Source organism: Phyllopteryx taeniolatus, chromosome 9 (genome assembly GCF_024500385.1).
Source record: "Phyllopteryx taeniolatus isolate TA_2022b chromosome 9, UOR_Ptae_1.2, whole genome shotgun sequence".
NCBI classification, from domain to species: domain Eukaryota; kingdom Metazoa; phylum Chordata; class Actinopteri; order Syngnathiformes; family Syngnathidae; genus Phyllopteryx; species Phyllopteryx taeniolatus.
In genome coordinates, this window is record NC_084510.1 from 21,490,676 (window position 1) to 21,508,800 (window position 18,125).

Sequence of the window (18,125 nt, forward strand, 5' to 3'; positions counted from 1 at the left end):
TGGAGTGGCCACACCTCCAGTCTAGGGTGGCTGCAGCCCTGGGCACCCCCTGGGTCTGCCTGTGGTTGTGGAGTTGAGTTCACTGCCACCATTCGTGTGTTACATTTTTTTTTGCAAGTCAATGCAAAAAGATTAAATATCCACCAAACAACGGCTTGTATCTCGAAACACCAGTAAGTTGGGTCACCCATATTTCAAGGCACCATTCTATTCATTTTATTGATAGTGGGTAGAGATGAGTGAGCAATAATGATGATATACAGGCTGAAGAGAGGTGGAATTCACTGCTAACATTAGCCACTAGCCGCTATCTAGTTCAGCGTTAGTTTGGCTAGCTCCTATTGTATTATTACTGTTAGTTTTTGCTGTGGTTATCTTTAACACATACATGTATGTGGCCCTTAATATTAAAAAAATTATTGAATTTATTGAATTGAATTTATTTTTCCACTTGTAATGACGGTTAACAGTTTATATGTTGTCCTTCAAACTTAAAAAATGCCTTACATTTTTATTATACTTTAATGATTGCCACAGTTTGATAATGGAAACGCATGATTTTGATTGTCATTATATTCAATGGGGAAAATACAGAGGTTTTCTGATTTAACACAAAGTATACAACCAAATGTGCAAAGGGCCTGTTAGCTCGAAGCAATGCATGAAGCTGCCTGTGCCAACACCATATTCCCTTCCTGATAGGAGAGTGACATGTGGAGGCAGATGCAAATCCACCGCAAAGTAATATTATATGGGTTAACATATTTTTGCACTTATTTGATGGCTAAAAATATAAAATGTAACTTAGTACTTACTTTGTATAAATAGACACAATTTGATTTCTATTGATTAATTTGATCTGTATTATTTCCAATGGGAAAAACTGTTCAACCTTAGAGGCTGCTCTGTACATAGTACACATTTTGTAAACTATGTAATGACTATATGAACATACATAAAGGGCCTCTTGTAATAGCAAAAATTTCTAGGACGCATTTCATAATAATTATAGCATTCCCTCTAATTGAGGGCTGTGCACATCCTACGTTACGTTTAAACATTCTTCATTTGACTGCCTTATCGGAGGATGACATGGAAGGTGTGGATGGGCGTGAGGGGTGAGAGCCCTCTGCATACTAAACAGGTAACCTGGCTGAGGAAATGTGTTTCAAAAGGGACTCCCTCTCCTGTGAGGATGTTTCGACACCACTTCCTCCAAGACTCCAACACGGCAGTATGTGAGTCATGCAAACATCAGTACAACAAGACATCCCACATACACAAACACAGAGGAGAGCGTGTGTGTGTGTGTGTGTGTGTGTGGTGGAGGGGGACTCACCTTCCGTGGGTGAGGTTTTCAGTCGTTTGCACAGTCCCTCGACGCCCCCGTAGTCCTCCTGGAGCTTGACCACTGCCTCGGTGCCGCGCAGCTCCATGAGCGAGCGCAGCTCCATGAGGGAGCAGCCGAAGCCCGCCGCGTGGTTGGCACCCTCATTTATTTGGTTCTTGGCGTAGAAATCGCTGTTGGACATGTCCCCCATGATGCCAGCCGGTCAGTTATTGCTAATAGGGATGGAATCAGTCTCCGAAGCAGGGTTCAAGTAGACGAAAAAGAATAAATAAATGAGAATGATACTTGTGGAGATATTAAAAAGTGGGCAAAATCCAATTATTGAAGCATCTAATTTAGCATCGGAGCAGAAGAAGAAGCAGGGGGAGGAGGATGGAGGGGTGGGGCGACGAAGCACAGACTGGGGAGCATCCAGGTGAGCGTGGGACGGCCCCTGTGGTCAGGTCCTGAGAAGGTCGCGAGGTGTGGGGGGTGCGGGGTCTCAGGCTCACCACGGCTGCAGTACAGACCCGCTCCATACGTGGCTTCCCATTCCTGCGATAGGGCTTGCGCCTCTACATGGTGGTCCTCCCCATCACTGCTGGAGAGAGAGGAGGAGACAGGGGGAGGAGGAGGTCAGTTACGAGAGGACAGAAGGTGAAGGACGGCGCGGGAGTGTCGCACGAAGTTGCAACCACAGCCCGCCACTGCGGTAACTCGCCGCTTCTGTGTCGATCTAGCGCTGCTAACGGAGCCGCTAACCTCATTCTGAGGACAACCAGAGAGAAGAGGGGGGGGGGGGGGAGAGAGAGAGAGAGAGAGAGAGAGAGAGAGAGAGAGAGAGAGAGAGAGCGGCGGGCAAGAGGATGAGGAAGGGAGAGAAGAGGATGCTCCACTCGGATGCCGAGAAAGAGGAGGTGTGCGTGCGGGGGCAGGAGGCCGGCCGGCGCTTTGATGACAAAATAGAAGAGGCGGCACGCAGCGTCGCACTGTCGCCGGGGAGGATGGGCTGACTTGGAGGAGTCTGGTGTGGGAGGGGGGTCACGTTGGCGTCACAAGTCTCATCTGTGTCCATTTCACTGGACCCTGTCACTTCAAGTCCAGAAAATACTGACTAATACTGCTGATGTTTATTTCATTCTTAATTGCTTATATATAGACTATTTAATCATACAGCAATAATTTGTTTGCTACATACAATGTTGCTGACTATTCCTGCTGCTTTTGTTCACATCTTCATATAGGATACAATATATAAGATGCATAGTATAGTACACAGTTTATTATTACTATATAGTAATCACTCCCCTGCATCACTTTTGATGCATACAATGATGCTGACTTCTTGCTGCTGTTCCCATTATCATCTGCATATACAGAATAGTATCCTGTTGATATATTATTTATTAATATATAGTCATCACTGCTGATTGTTAATATTGCTGATATTTATTGATACATACTTTTTTGCAACTTAAATTGCTGCTGACTGACTATTCTTTCTGCTGTTCACATTCCCATCTACATACATAATATGCATATTTTCTCCATTTTCTGAGCCGCTTCTCCTCACTCGGGTCGCGGGCGTGCTGGAGCCTATCCCAGCTGTCATCGGGCAGGAGGCGGGGTACACCCTGAACTGGTTGCCAGCCAATCGCAGGGCACATACAAACAAACAACCATTCGCACTCACAGTCAAACCTACGGGCAATTTAGAGTCTCCAATTAATGCATGTTTTTGGGATGTGGGAGAAAACCGGAGTGCCCGGAGAAAGCCCACGCAGGCACGGGGAGAACATGCAAACTCCACACAGGTGGGGACGGGGATTGAACCCGGGTCCTCAGAACTGTGAGGCTGACGCTCTAACCAGTCGTTTACAATACAATATTCTGTTTCTATTATTTTAATGTAGAATTTTCACTACTGATAGTTAATATTTGTGGCTCTTTATTTTCATTGCTGACTGCTTATTCATAGATGCATGTAGATAGTAGTTTGTTTGCTACATACAATGCTGCTGACTATTGCTGCTTTTGTTCACATCTCCATATACAATATACATACTACAGTATAGTATTATTTTCATGCCATAGTATATATTATATGGTTAGGCTATTTATTGATATATGCATGTTAATTTTTTTCACTACATAAAATTGCTGCTAACTAGTCTTGCTGTTGTGCACATCTCTATATTTTTAGTATGTATGTATGTATTCGGCGGCCGACTGGTTAGAGCGTCTGCCTCACATGCCTGTGTGGAGTTTGCATGTTCTCCCCGTGCCTGCGTGGGTTTTCTCCGGGCACTCCGGTTTCCTCCCACTTCCCAAAAACATGCATGGTATGTTAATTGAAGACTATAAATTGCCCTTAGGTGTGAATGTGAGTACGACTGGTTGTTTGTTTATATGTGCCCTGTGATTGGCTGGCGACCAGTTCAGGGTGTACCCCGCCTCCTGCCCAAAGATAGCTGGGATAGGCTCCAGCACTCCCGCGACCCTTGTGAGGAGAAGCGGCTCAGAAAATGGATGGATGGATGTATTCATGGGACATTTTTCCATTTACATAAGCATATATTTATTATTTATTATTCACCACAGCATACACTTCTGCTTCCATTCTGCTCAGTCTCATTGTTCAAAAAAGAATCCTCACAAGCAATGAACGATAATCCAATAATCATTTTCTATTATTCTTGTTTATTTTGCCTCATTTTGTACAGTTTCTCCACGCTGTAAAGCATTTCTCTCAGTCTTTTTCACCAAACTTTCCTACTGTATTCGCCCAGTAGACTGAATCCATGTTGGCTGTATGTGTCCATGCCATGGCGGCATCTGTGTCGGTCAGATCCCCTAAATGAAAGCAAACAAATGATCTCCCAGGAAAGAGTGTGCTTTTTGTGTGTGTGCGCGCATGTGTGTGCGTGTGGACACAATCAAAGCGCTGAAGCGAAGTGAAACTACATTGCCTACAAAGCAATGACATCATCAACGGTAGCAGATGGAGCACCTGCAAAAGTGCCACCTTGCCACCATATCCCTGCGTGGCCTCCGACTCTACCTTGGGCATCGAACCCAGCTATTCGCCTTTGTAGATGACCAGGTGGTAACAAACAAAACCATTAAAGATTGAGTTTGTCTTTGGGCTCGCAAGAATCCTACTGCTTTTGAACAAGAATCATTCTGATTTTCACTGATATCTGAGCAGAGATGTACATCATAATTAAGGTTGAAAGTTATAAATCCATGTTCCTTTTCAGCTTTCTGCCAATTGCAAGTTTCAACCACTCTTTTGTATGTCATAGCAAAACCCGACTGATTTTGACAGAGTTTGACCTGAGATGGCTGAAACGCTAAAGTAATTCTCAGTACATGTCACTTTTCAATAGACTTTACACCAATTTTATCGGGCTGATCGATATCGGCTGATATTTAGCATTTTATGCTGATCGGCTTTGATGTCATAATTCGCTGATCCGATCAGCTCCGCAAAAGACATTTACTCCGTGTCGTCGCGTGCACAGTCTATTTGAATCCAAAAGCTAGTTTATTTTTAGCCTTGTCGCGTGTCTTTTGACGTAGTACTGTAAATATCTGACAGCCAATGAAGTTATTTAAAAAAAATAAAAAATAAAAAAACATGTCGGCGGTGTGGGACAGACAACACGTCTGAGACAGGCAACACGTAATGCCAAATAATAAAGAAAAATTTGCTCGTTCATGATTGCACTGTCAGACTGCTGTAATAAAATCTCGTATTCCAATACCACCGCATCTCGTTTTTTACGATCATTGGGCTTTATCTTGTCAACTCAAATGCGACCGGATACACTCGTTAACGTGGCGACGACATCAAGAGTGGAGCGGGCTGACTTTGTATTATAAGGACAAAATGGGGAAAAACGCGTGTTGGTGGTCACCGGTGCTCAGGACAGGAGAGGACGTTCGTTTAAGGCTTGCTTGAGGTATGTTCACGTACTTTCAATACGGCTCACAAGCAGGCAATAAAATGTTAAGTAGCCTAGCAAGCTACTGCTAGCACGAACGGTTGGACGTAAACATTCCGCCGTTCTGTCGAATCATGCTCTAAAGTTTTGGTGTGGGTGAAATAATTTAATTAAAAATAAAGTAATTTATTTACAGTAAGTTAGCACCCATTATTTCTGTCATGTAACGTTGGTTTGACCTGACTGATTAGAATACACTATCTGACTCGAGCAGCGATTTCCAACCATTATGGAGCCAAGGAACATATTTTACAATTGAAAAATATCACGGCACACCAACAAACAAAAATTTCACATAAAGTGGATACATTGATTACTGTATTTACTTCCTGCCATCTAATTGAAGACCATTAATTTGTTCTGTCTCTCACTATGCCTCAAAGATACATTATTTATTGTAAATATAATTTTTTGAGCAATTAAGTACACAAGTATATACAGTAAATGAACAGGTCATTCAAATAGAAACATTTCTCCATCGTTTTTTTAAACTCGCTGATCGGCCCCAAAAATCCTTATCGTGTAAAGCCTACTTTTCAACAAATTGTCCACAAATTAGAACTAATCTTCATTCCAACTTTTACGAATAGTTTTCCATGTCTAAACAAAGAAGAACGCCACCAAATTTGACTGATACCTGACCCAAGAAGGCCAATGTGCCTAAAGCACCTAACAAATTTGACATACACTCTAGTCTGCTGCATTCAGTTTCCTCTGTAAGTCGTTGGCAGACAACGTTTTTGCCCCGCACAGAAGAGAAAGACAGGGAGACTTGGCAAGAGCAAGAAGTCAGTCAGATACTAACAACGGAAATGATAGGAAGCGAGGACAATGACAGAAGTTCATCTCGACACATTTCATTCCAGAATTGAATTTGACTTCTAAAAATGTTATCTAAAAACTACACTGCCTTCTTGTGGGACTCCTTGGTGCTTCCATAAGTTTTGTCCCCCGCTCTCAAATCTCTCACTGTGTCCGTGTCTCCTCTCACTCATTTTCAGCTCTCATGACCTGACAGTGACTAAAGACTAACACGAGCCCACGCTGCAGGAGAAAGTGCAGACACTGTGAATACTGTAATTAAAATCGTTTTGTTTGTTTTTTTACCCAAAGTGAAAGTGCATCTAATTGGACATTAGGAAAGTGAACACCATATGGGAGGTGAGCTTGAATATGAGCAGATACCTTAAACACCTTAGCATACCACTATAACACATGGACATGGCAGGTATATTGCAAAAAGGATTAACTTTGTACACATGTAAAAAAAAAAAAACTAACCATGAAAGCAAAGCATGTACTTACATTGAGCTGACAAGCTTTCTAAAAATGTCCTTGAGCTCAGTGCTGAGATTTAAGCTTTGCCCACTGCAGCAGCAGCAGCAGGGGCAGGAGTACTGGCACACAGCGCCCCCTGTCACTGAGAAAAAGCAGTGCAATAGAATCCCCTGGGGGTAATTGACTCACAAGCCACCACTACATTATGTGAGGTCACCAAAATATTATTATGGCCTTTCAGTATAATGCAGCGCAGTGCAGCATAACACTCCAAACCACAACCACAGTAATAAACATTATCCCACTAATACTGTTAAGAACTGTAAAAAATAGTCTCCCATAAAACAATTGGGAACAACGGTGAAATAGAAATAATATATTACAGTTGGGGGATTGTCATTCAGTGCCGCATAATATTTTAAATATTAGTTGTAAAATACCTTCAAGGATAGAAAAAGAGTATACATAATATGATTTTTTTTAATCTGTAATTAATTAACAAACAATATTTTACTGGCTTGTGACTAGTCATCCATCGATGTATAAGTAATAATATCAGGTGACTGTACATTTATATGGATTCACGATCATAACGTACCTAAAACATGGCCCGAGACAAAAATGAGTTTGAAACCCATGCTTTAGGCATTATACTAAAATGTGCTGTTGAGTTTAATGGTTTAGATCAGTAATTCTCAAAGTGTGGTACGAGTACTACTGATGGTACGCGGGCTGCCTCTCGTGGTACAGGACGAAACACTGAATTAAATGTTCAAATTGCATGTTACAGTGGATTAAACGTTTTCATTTAAATTTGAAGTACAATGGAGTTGCAATTTAACTTTTTTTAACTGTTTGTTTTCAAACATTTAGATACTGTAGGAATTTTTTTTTTTACTTGTGTAGAATACATTTTATTTTAATCATTTTTATGTAGATTTTTATTTTCCTATTTTTAAGTACAAAATATCCACAAAATAATATTAAAATTTATTTTTAGAATTAAAGCTTCTGTCTTGTTTTTGCTGAGCACTTAGGCTTACTGCGCTATAGTATTTTTATGTTTGTCATGATGTTGGTACATGGAAGGCTAACTATTTTTTTGGTGGTACTTAATCTAAAAATGTTGAGGCCCACTGTCTTAGATTGTTTTTGTGAGCAACTACTATACAGTAGTGCAAAATTCCATTATATTTGTTAATCATTTATTGAGCTAGTTTCATATTCAGTTCTATCCGGATTAATATGGATACAGGTACAGATCCAAACCACACATACTATCAATGGAAAAAACGCTTACAGGCGTCAACAGCAGACAGTGCAAACACGGAAGTGAATTATAATAATACACAAATGCAAATTACCAGAAATGGGTAGAGTAGCCAAATATTGTCCTCAAGTAAGCATACTGTTACCTTAGAATAATATGACTCAAGTAAAAGTAAAAAGTAGCCCTCCAAATATTAACTTGAGAAGGAGTAAGAAAGAAGTAAAAAAATAATAATAATAAAAAATAAAAAGTAACTCCTGAGTAACTTCTGATTGAAAGAAAAAAATAATCAGAGCATGAGCATCAAATAAAATGAAAAAAAATAATAATGTATGGTAATCCACACACACCTGCCACTATTTCAATTTTAAACTGCCCAAAACTAACAACACATGCAGTGGGCCCTCCAGAAACATTATTTGCTTTATTCACTTAAATTACTGGACGAAGAAGCTGTTGACCAGACTTACTGATAGTGTGTATGCGTGTATGTGTGCGTGTGGGTGTTCGAGAGAGAGAGAGAGAGAGAGAGAAACATGTACTTACCGCAAGGTGTTTTCTCAAGTTAGAAGTGGGCTGAAATGTCCACGTTTGGGCATTCACAATTTAACAGCTGCATGACAAAACTGTTGTTTTTTCAGAGTCTGTCAAGTAAACACTCGCGCGGCTGTTTTTTTCCACGAAAATTAGTCTCTTTGATTGGCCCACGAAGAGCTTGTGTGCGGTCATGTGACTACCGTGTGCCGTCTAATTGGTGAATTGGAGTCCAATGACACTCGTGATTACTTTGGATTGGCCACAATGGTGCCCTATGCGGAAGTCGATGATGAAGTCACAACTACATCGCACGCGCAGTTATGGATAAATAAAGGTAGCGAGCGGCATGTCGATCATTGTAACAGAGTAAAAGTTACAATTCTTCTTCACACAAATACTCAAGTAAAAGTAAAAAGTATGGTTCATTCAAACTACTCTCACAAGTACACTTTATCCAAAATGTTACTTGAGTAACAGTAACGGAGTAGATGTAGCGCATTACTAGCCACCTCTGCAAATTACATAATGTTTAGTTGGCTTGAGCATACTCTTCCCCCATTGACTTAAAACAAAGTAACCTCGGCATTACATCATTCCACTTATTTATTGATGGACACGTCTAATGCAGCATATTTTCATCATTTATGTTCTGTGAACTACTTTTATAGAGTGAAAATACTGGAGAGCTTATGTTTAGTACCAATTATTGATAATTTCCATATGCTTGTTTTGCACATAATGCACATTCAGAAATAGTAACACAAGCACTCATATTTTGTAAAATAACTTACATACACCAGTATGAACATTTTAATACTCATGTATATAAACTGAGATAATATTCACCAACAAGCATGCTGCATTGACCACTTTCAAACATAAAATATCAAAAAATCATGTTAATGTGCAACTCTAGCTGTCTCACTGTGACTGCAGACAGAGCATGCATTCTGCATACCACAATGTTCGCACCAAACTGTATATGGACAATCGTGGACAGAACTGTTGTATTTTTATGGTCCCGGAACGATGACCGCAATAACACGGTCATAGGTCTTTAATGATCCTGCCGCCGGTGAAGAGCTTTTTGTGCTTGGTCACGATGTGCACCACTTTAAATGATGCTTCTGTTGATGCTTTGGCCTTCTTTTGTCAAGTGTAATAAACAGGGACTGATGTTTTTTTGGGGAGTACTTTTCAGCTCTTTTACCTTCTCTTTACGGGGGCTGTTTCCTGTGGGAAAGTCCTGGGAGAAGTTGCTGTGGACTCTGTGGTTAAACGTCGTTCCATGTTGCAAATTTTACCGACTGCCTGACTCAGGTCAAAGATCAGAAACACACACTTGTTGCTCACAATTGTGAAACAAAAGTCCATTTCTCATTCTTTGTGGAACTATTATGTTTTTCGCCTCTTACAGGCGTGACTGCACTTTGCCACTGCCATTGGTGGTAGCCTAGCCGGCTAACATCCTGACACCTGGTCACCACCACACCTCAGCGTAAATGTTTGATTGACAGCGACCTGAAAAATTGTGATTGAATCTCAAGAGGGGGCGGGACAGCTGTGATATTGATTGGATGTGAATTTAGATTGGTTTTAATAAGTCACAAGTCAAACGTGACTCCTTGACGAGCTACTGGAAACGGCCTGGTGAGCTAACTGGAGGTTGCGACGCGAATTGGGCTGCAGTAATTAATCAAATTATTCCAATAATTCAATTACAAAAATGGTTGAAGCAAAATGTCTACCTCTAAGCTTCCCAGGGTTAATTTTTTACACGGACTATCCATCCATCCATCAATTTTCTGAGCCAGTTATCCTCACAAGGGTCATGGGAGTGCTGGAGCCTATCCCAGTTATCATCAGGCAGGAGGCGGAGTACACCCTGAACTGGTTGCCAGCCAATCACAGGGCATATAGAAACAAACAACCATTCGCACTCACATTCACACCTACAGGCAATTTAGAGTCTTCAATTAACCTACCATGCATGTTTTTGGGATGTGCGAGGAAGCCGGAGTGCCTGGAGAAAACCCACTCAGGCACGGGGAGAACATGCAAACGCCACACAGGCGGGGACGGGGCCTGAACCCCGGTCCTCAGAACTATGAGGCAGACGCTCTAACCGATATAAAACTCAATTTTAAAAAAGGCTTCATGTTTTCATTTCTGTTGTTTGACCAAACATGGCTATGTACAACGTATACATCACCAATTGTGTATTTCGATGGCGTATAGCCGATCTGTGGGTTTATACTGCACTCGCAACGGCACATACCCAATACATATCAGATTGGGATCCACATTTGGAAGAGGCCTGATCCCAGTCAGAAGATATCTATGTGTTTTTTTCTATTCACAATAGTACCACTCAAGAGGGGAGGAAAAAAAAATTTGAATTGTTTCACTTGAACCGTGCAGTATAAATCCAGCCAAACAGGAAGAAGACCGAGGAGGGGGAAAAGGTGGACTGACAGCAAGGTTTGACTGTAAAATAGGACAACGGCATCAGGCCTAGAAAGGAGGATTGGAAATAGAAAGGGATCTTAGTCTATCTTTGAATTCAGCTGTCTCCTGGGAGCTAAGGTGGAATGGAAATGGCTGGCTAGTAGAGCAGTTCTATCGTCCCGCTAAAAGAACAAAAGAAAAGGATCAGTAAAGAATCACCGCTAGTCATTTTAGCCCGTGTGAATTGCATTCCTAGGGTTCTATTCAACATTTTGCAATGACAAAAAAATCTAAAACGGGAAGAAGGAAGGAAATATCAAACGTAACATGTCACGTTCCCTTTTTGACAGACACCTTAAGAGATCAGTGGTGTCCAAGGACTGTCCATGGATAATGCCTGAAATGCTGGGCCATCACTCTACAGGCTGGACTTAAAGGAGACCATAAGGGAAGCCATATTTTACCATCTCAAATTGAACAGAGAAAGACCTTCCCCAAACTTTTCCCATTAAGTTACAATTAGACCACTGATGCTGCTATAATGATTCCCATGTGAGACTGTCCAATGATTGCACAATTAGCACCTGAAATGCTGTTCAATCATAGTACAGGTAAGGCTTAAAGAGGAAAGAAAGTGAATGAACTGCTGATAACTGATCCGAACTGTGCCAATTTTTGGCACGCTTCCATGAGTCACCATAAGGAACAGAAAAGGACCTACCTCAAATCCATGTAAGTCGTTGCGTTAACATTTTTCATACTTTTCCAATTAGCCTCAGAGTAAACCGCCGCTAAAGTGCTCCCCCCAGACTCTAGTCAATAACGTAACATTTTAAGTCGCGAGACGAGCGCGTTCCAAACACTCATTTTGCAAAGCAGGCTGTGGCCCTTAGATGTGCTGTACATAATGTTTCAGCCACAAAAGCAGTCATTGGACACTTGGTTGATGATTTTATGACTTACAATAAAAACAAGTATTATTTAAAACTAGTGCATTACATTACATTATTACAGTAGGAAAATGTAATGAAACCCATACATGCTAAAAGTGTGAAGCATGCACCTTCTCCTGTGTAGACCCGCAAAATAGGAGAACATTTTGAGGACAACAGGCCAGGACACTAACAGGAAGTAAAAATGAAAGAAAATATGGATGAAATACCCCCAATTTGGTACCACACTATTTTTTCCATGGCCAAAGGCTGTGAAGGGTACCAAAATGTCTGATCCATACTGTATTATTTTTTGCATCCTTCTGTTGGATATCAACCACAGTGCTATGGTACCTAAGGTAACATTGAAGGGTCTTCGGTAAACTATTCCCACCAAGTTGGAATTGTTGCCATTATGTTTTAGGTAAAATGATTTAAAGGCTTGTTTCCATTGTAGTTTGTTACTGCTCACAGTGGCGGCACGGTGACCGACTGGTTAGCACATCTGCCTCACAGTTCTGAGCTCAAAATCTGGCCTCGCTTATGTGGAGTATCATGATCTCCCGTGCGTGGGTTTTCTACTGGTTTCCTCCCACATCTTAAAAACATGGATGATAGGTTGATTGAAGACTCTAACTTTTCCAAAGATGTGTGTGCGAATGGTTGTTTGTTTATATGTGCCCAGCAATTGGCTGGCAACCAGTTCAGGGTGTCCCCCACCTCTCTCCCAGAGTCAGCTGGGATAGGCTCCACCACGCCTGTGACCCAGGTGAGGATAAGCGGTGTGGAAAATGGATGGATGGTACCGATCACAGTGGAAACGGTAACTAATGGAAGACAAAAAAGCCTATCCCAAACTGGGGGATCATGGAAAAGTCCAGAAACAATCAATCAGTACTGTACCATTTGGTACTGTTGTGGTACCAACACAGTGGTTATGGTATCTAAAGGAACAGAAAAGGGTGTTCGACAAAGCAGTAAAAGACAGCCTTGTATGGTGTCGTAAAGTTGTGTAAGGTTGTGAAGCGTACCAAAAAAAAAATAAAAATTAAATTAAATTAAATAAGGTACCCTACTGTTGGGATGTCTACCACAAAGCTAGGGTATTCCCCATAGTGTTCACACAAAGTTGGAATTGTAATTATGCTTAAACTCACATCATAACACCATAGATTACACCATGCAGTGCAGACTGGTACGGTATGCAGTTGATTTTTCATTTGCATCACAGGTGTCAAAACGGTGGCCCGCAACATAATTTTATGTGGCCCGCGAAAGCAAATCATGTGTGTCGATTTCATGTTTCTTGTGAAAATACCAACATTGGTGTCTTTACTTGTATGAGCATTTTATGTTACAATCACCTTTCTGGAATAAATGTAATAATAGTTGAAATTATTTTATTGGCTTCTGATTTAAAAACTAGTTATCCATCAATTTGATGTGTATATGTCGTTATATGAGACAATATTTTATATGGGTTCACAGTCATAACGGCCCTCCGAGGGAAGCCATAACTACAATGTGGCCCGCAACAAAAATGAGTTTGACACCCCTGATTTACATGTTCAAAAGCAATCTGAAGGCTAACCCCCCCCCCAAAAAAAATGCTTTGTACTGTACCATTTTTGGACACCCTTCTGTTAGGTACCAACCACAATGGGGCGTGACTTGAAAGATTAGTCAAATTTTTTACAAAATTAGTACATTTTGGAAATGTCCAGTATGGTTGTGAAGGGTACCAAAATATCTGGTCCATACGGTACCAATTCCTGAGACTATTCTGTCACGCTACCAAACAGTCCCATTTCCACCATAATAAAAAAAACATTTTTGCACTGTTCAGTATGGTTGTGAAAGGTTCCAAAACAGCTGGTTTGTACTATACCATTTTTGGACATCCTACTGCTACCAACCACTGTGGTACCCATTTGGGGCATCGTGGAATAATCCAGAAATAAATCATCTATAATGTACCATTTTTTGGGACCTTTCTATTGGGGTAACAACCACCAGTTGTTTGGCATCTACAAGAACATAACCACAGTAGTCGGGCATCCACAGGAACATCCTGCAACTTTAGTACCTGTTTGCGGGCATGATAACATGGTTCAGAATTTTTTTTTTCGTACTGTACATTTTTTTTGGTATCCTTTGGTTGGGCTACCAACCACTGTAGTAATGAGATGCTTAAAAAATAACATAAAAAGGAATAATACAAAAAGGACAACATAGGCAGCCGTTTGCATCAAATGGTGAGCAGCAAAGAGATTTGATGGTGGCGACGCAGTGGCCCCCTAAATATGGTTAAGGTCATGCAGCCATCCCAGCTTTCCAATAGCGGCTATAATCAATCTCCATGGGCAGCCCACTTGTCTTAACAGTGATCTTTAGGTGCATTGACATATCCGCCAAAGCGGCCGCCACGGACATTTGAAGCCGCAACGAGCCAGCCATTTATCGGACACGCTCGCCGGTCACGCACTACCAGAGATAGCAGTCCCTACTAATTCCAACGGATGGCAGAAAGCTGGAGTCAGCTGCAAATGAAACCAAAGATGTGCAGTGTACCTAAATAACAGGGATGGTACATCACTGCATTACTAATTCCCTGCTATAGCCCATGCATTTTTCCATCTTGAGCCAAACAACACAAAACAAAAACAAAACACAAAAGCACTTACATGACATCAAGGTTACAGTCACCCGCAGTCCTACAATCCACCTGCGAGCGCACCAGCACATGCGGCTCCGGTGGTGTCGGTGGCAGCGGACTAACCACTGCAGCAATGTGCTGCATGCGTGTGTGAGTGCGTATGTGTGTGTTAATGTGAGTGTAAGTGTGGGAATGTGTGTGTGCGTGTGTGTGTGTATGTGTGAGTGTGTGTGTGTGTATGAGAGAGAGAGGAGACTGAAGCTGTGAGCACCTCTCTCTCTTTCACTGTGATGCCGCCTCGGCTGGGGCCGTCTCAATGCACAGCCTGTACCACGTCGGCAGGCAGCGGGGGGTGTGGTGTGTTTTTGCTTGCATCTCTGTGTGTGACAAAGCGTTTTTTTTTTTTTTTTTTTTTAAAAACATTATACCTGACAATGGATGGGAGGAAATAATATCCCTCAAGCCACACTAATGTACCACCGATACCGATACCAATATCATCTGGACCCGGAGTCGAAAAAATGCTCTGATACTACATCCGATGCCATTTTACCCGCCCGACATATAGGTGGAGTAGTAGCCATGTCAGCAGAGTGAAGACCCTTTAAGTTAAACACTTACGCCGTGCGAGTTGCAGTGGTGGGCGACGAGCTGTGGCGTAGCACATCAAGTAAAGAGAAGTAGGCAACGGTGTGTGAAGTAGTAAAAAAGTACTTTCAAGAATCAGTCTTGAATTTATTTTTACTCAGTTTATTTTGTAATTAAAACACAGATACTTTATATTACATATCCACCTTGACTTGATGTTCTTCTTCTCATTTCTTTTTCGCATCCTATCTACTGTATGTACTCCTTTTACATAGTGCCCCCAAGTGGTCAAACTATGACACCAAAATAACTGAAATGCCTTGTGTTACAGGCTGCATGTACATGAATGGGTTGAAAGACTGTTATGCAGTTGGATGTTTAAATATCATAAATGACAAGTTGCTACTCTAGAAAGTGTTAAGTGAAACTTTCAAAACTGTTCAACTGTTGTGTTACTATTTCTGAATGTGCTCACTGTTTTAAAATGTTTGTGTTTTTGAACAATATTTGATTGAAGTAAAACATTTTCATCACAACTGTAAGATCTAATAGCATTATCGAGTATCATTACTCATACTCGAAAAAATTGGTATCGGTGGTATCGTGAACCCTGAAAGGCAAAGCATGGTATCGGCTCGGCATACGTTACCGCAATGCATCATCAATCGCGAATATACTGCGAATATACTCTCTTGAAGGCATAGGTTGGAACGACACATCAGCTATCAAACAACAATGGAGGAGAACGAGGGTTTCGGCACATCTGAAATTTAATCTAACCAGGTACTAGAAATGGAACCAGCTTTTGTCAACGCAAAAGCATTAGAAGCGAGTATTCTGTGGAAATAGCTGAACACAGCTGCACTGAGCACATTAATTGGAATGAGACATCAGCTAACAACGCCAATGTATTTTTACATCTGTAAGGGGACATTTTATCCGAGTCAAGACTAAGGGCACCGCTGCAGCAAAGTGGAGACTGCAAAGCTAAAGCACAGCAACAGGGTAAGCTAACGTTAGAATATTTGGTGTATTTTTGTCATTGCCATGTGTCGTTGTCTACCTGTGGGTCCTGGTCTGTTCTACGGCAGTCATATGCTATGGTGTAAAACAAATACTTCCCTGATTGTCTGGTTTCAATCAAAACAGAGCGACTTCTATGATGCAGCTCTAGAAAAGCAGTACTGTAAGGTATAGCATAAATGATGATATGAGTTTCGGGAAGTTGCAACACGGAGAAGCAATCGTTCGCTCAGTCGGGAGAGTACTCCAAGGGGGATTCAAGCGGAGTGTTAGTTTTACAGAACAGCTGTTAAGATTATTTAACTTGGACATGGGAGAAAAAATGAGAACGACTTACAGAGAGAGAGCGAGAGAGAGAGAGAGAGAGAAAGAGAGATTGAGGGAAGGAGAGCAGTGATGGGGATCAAACACAGGCTTTGAATATCAATGCAGTGCAGTCTGAAAGATTCCAGAGCTGCAGTGCACCAAAAAGCTGCAAGGAAGAGCAGGAGAGGACACGCAGCCTGATGCTGCAGGTACCACCAGGTGTGGGTGGTCCGGGCATCTGCAGTATCTTGGACATACCCCTCGCTCGCCACTTCATTAGGTACACATGCATCGAATCTCAATACAAGAGCTGTATGAAGAATTCTGCCTAAACCATATATAACTGCCTTACATTAGCAGTTTTTATCCGTGTGTGCTTTTATTCTTGACTCCTATCAATAATGCAGTGCAGTTCGAGGAGATCTAGCGTGTTTGCACTTGCTGAACGGCTGTAAGATCATGCCAATGTGTATCAGCACAGTTCTCAAAGATTATAGGCATATTTTGTTTTTTGTGTGTCTTGAATGAGGGCCCTATTCTAAGGCTGGCTGCAGATTCTCCCATCCATTAAACCTACGCACACCGGGTGGAGCAATCCTAAAATGTCATATCTGTCTTTTCGCGTATTCTGCCGTCAACTTAAGCACTTTTCCTCTTACGTACGCGCATGTGAGGCTGTAGCCAGTCCAGTGCCACGTCATATTCCACTTGAAGTGTGGGTTGAGTTACAACAGACGTTGTAAGCTACTCCCACAAGGCTATCAAATGTATGTATAGACACTGAACAAAAAATATTTTAATAAGCCGATCAAAAGAGTACCAATGAATACCACAGCTCTAATTGGTTATTAGAGCTGTGGTATTCATTGGCGAGGAATATCTGCGTTAGCAGGGAGGGGGGAGTGAGGAGCGATTCCGACAGGTGGTATCAAAAAACAAGCTTTTGAAGATTTTTTTTTTAAGCGTTCCCACTATTACAACTACATTCATCATAACAGCGCAATGGTGAGTTGTATATTTAATCATTTTTTTCTTTTTGCTTACACGCCTCTGGTTAGGTTATGTATGGCTGTGGTATACTGCCCCTGGTGGACAAAGGCATGCACAACAGAAGGAGCACAATTTCACTGGGCATTGAACCATGAAATCATAATAAACAAACTGTTTAATTCTTTACATTTTATTTATTCATGTTAGTACTATATACTTTTATAAAGTACTGTAGAGTTCTATTTTTCTTATTAAATACAAAAAAATGTGTTGGTTCTTTTTGTGGGGCTGCAACTTATTAGTTTCATTGCCATCCATTTCAATGCAGAAAGATGATTTGACATATGAGTGTTTTGAGTGTGGTCATAGAATGAAATAAAAGTCTAAGCACCATATCTATGCAGGTTAGAAAGCTATATCTAAAACCACCTTTTTAAGGCCACTAAAGACCTCTTTTTTACTAAATGTGACCACAAGGAGTGGGAAATGTGGACCTAATATTATAACAATATTTTTGAGACATTTTGTGTATTAATTTTTGATAGACTGTATTAAAAACGACCTATAGCAACTTAATCTACACTCTACAAAATGAACCATTGAGTTAAATTATTTAAATTATAAAAACATTTTAACAGCAGATTTAGGGATTAAGTGTAATTTGTAGGGATAATTCAGGCATTTGCTGGGGAAACTCTAATTTAAAACTTTTTAAAAGATCCACTGTCTAACACAGGGTATTGGTAGATTTAAGTAAGCC

At 41.2% G+C, this 18,125-nt stretch overlaps 1 protein-coding gene across 11 annotated transcripts in view; it reads right to left on the minus strand.

Annotated features, from left to right (window-relative positions):
• atp2b2 (ATPase plasma membrane Ca2+ transporting 2) overlaps positions 1 to 18,125 on the minus strand; it is a 122,085-nt gene that overhangs the window by 89,662 nt on the left and 14,298 nt on the right. For 3 of the 11 annotated variants that reach the window (XM_061783486.1, XM_061783482.1, XM_061783483.1), the window contains exon 1: positions 1,340 to 2,125. In XM_061783486.1, coding sequence (XP_061639470.1) covers positions 1,340 to 1,541 — 202 coding nt within the window. In that variant the 5' untranslated portion in view covers positions 1,542 to 2,125. Of the gene's footprint in view, positions 1 to 1,339; positions 2,129 to 14,486; positions 14,729 to 18,125 lie in introns of those variants that run through there. The other 8 variants (XM_061783485.1, XM_061783487.1, XM_061783484.1 and 5 more) reach the window with 6 other exon arrangements.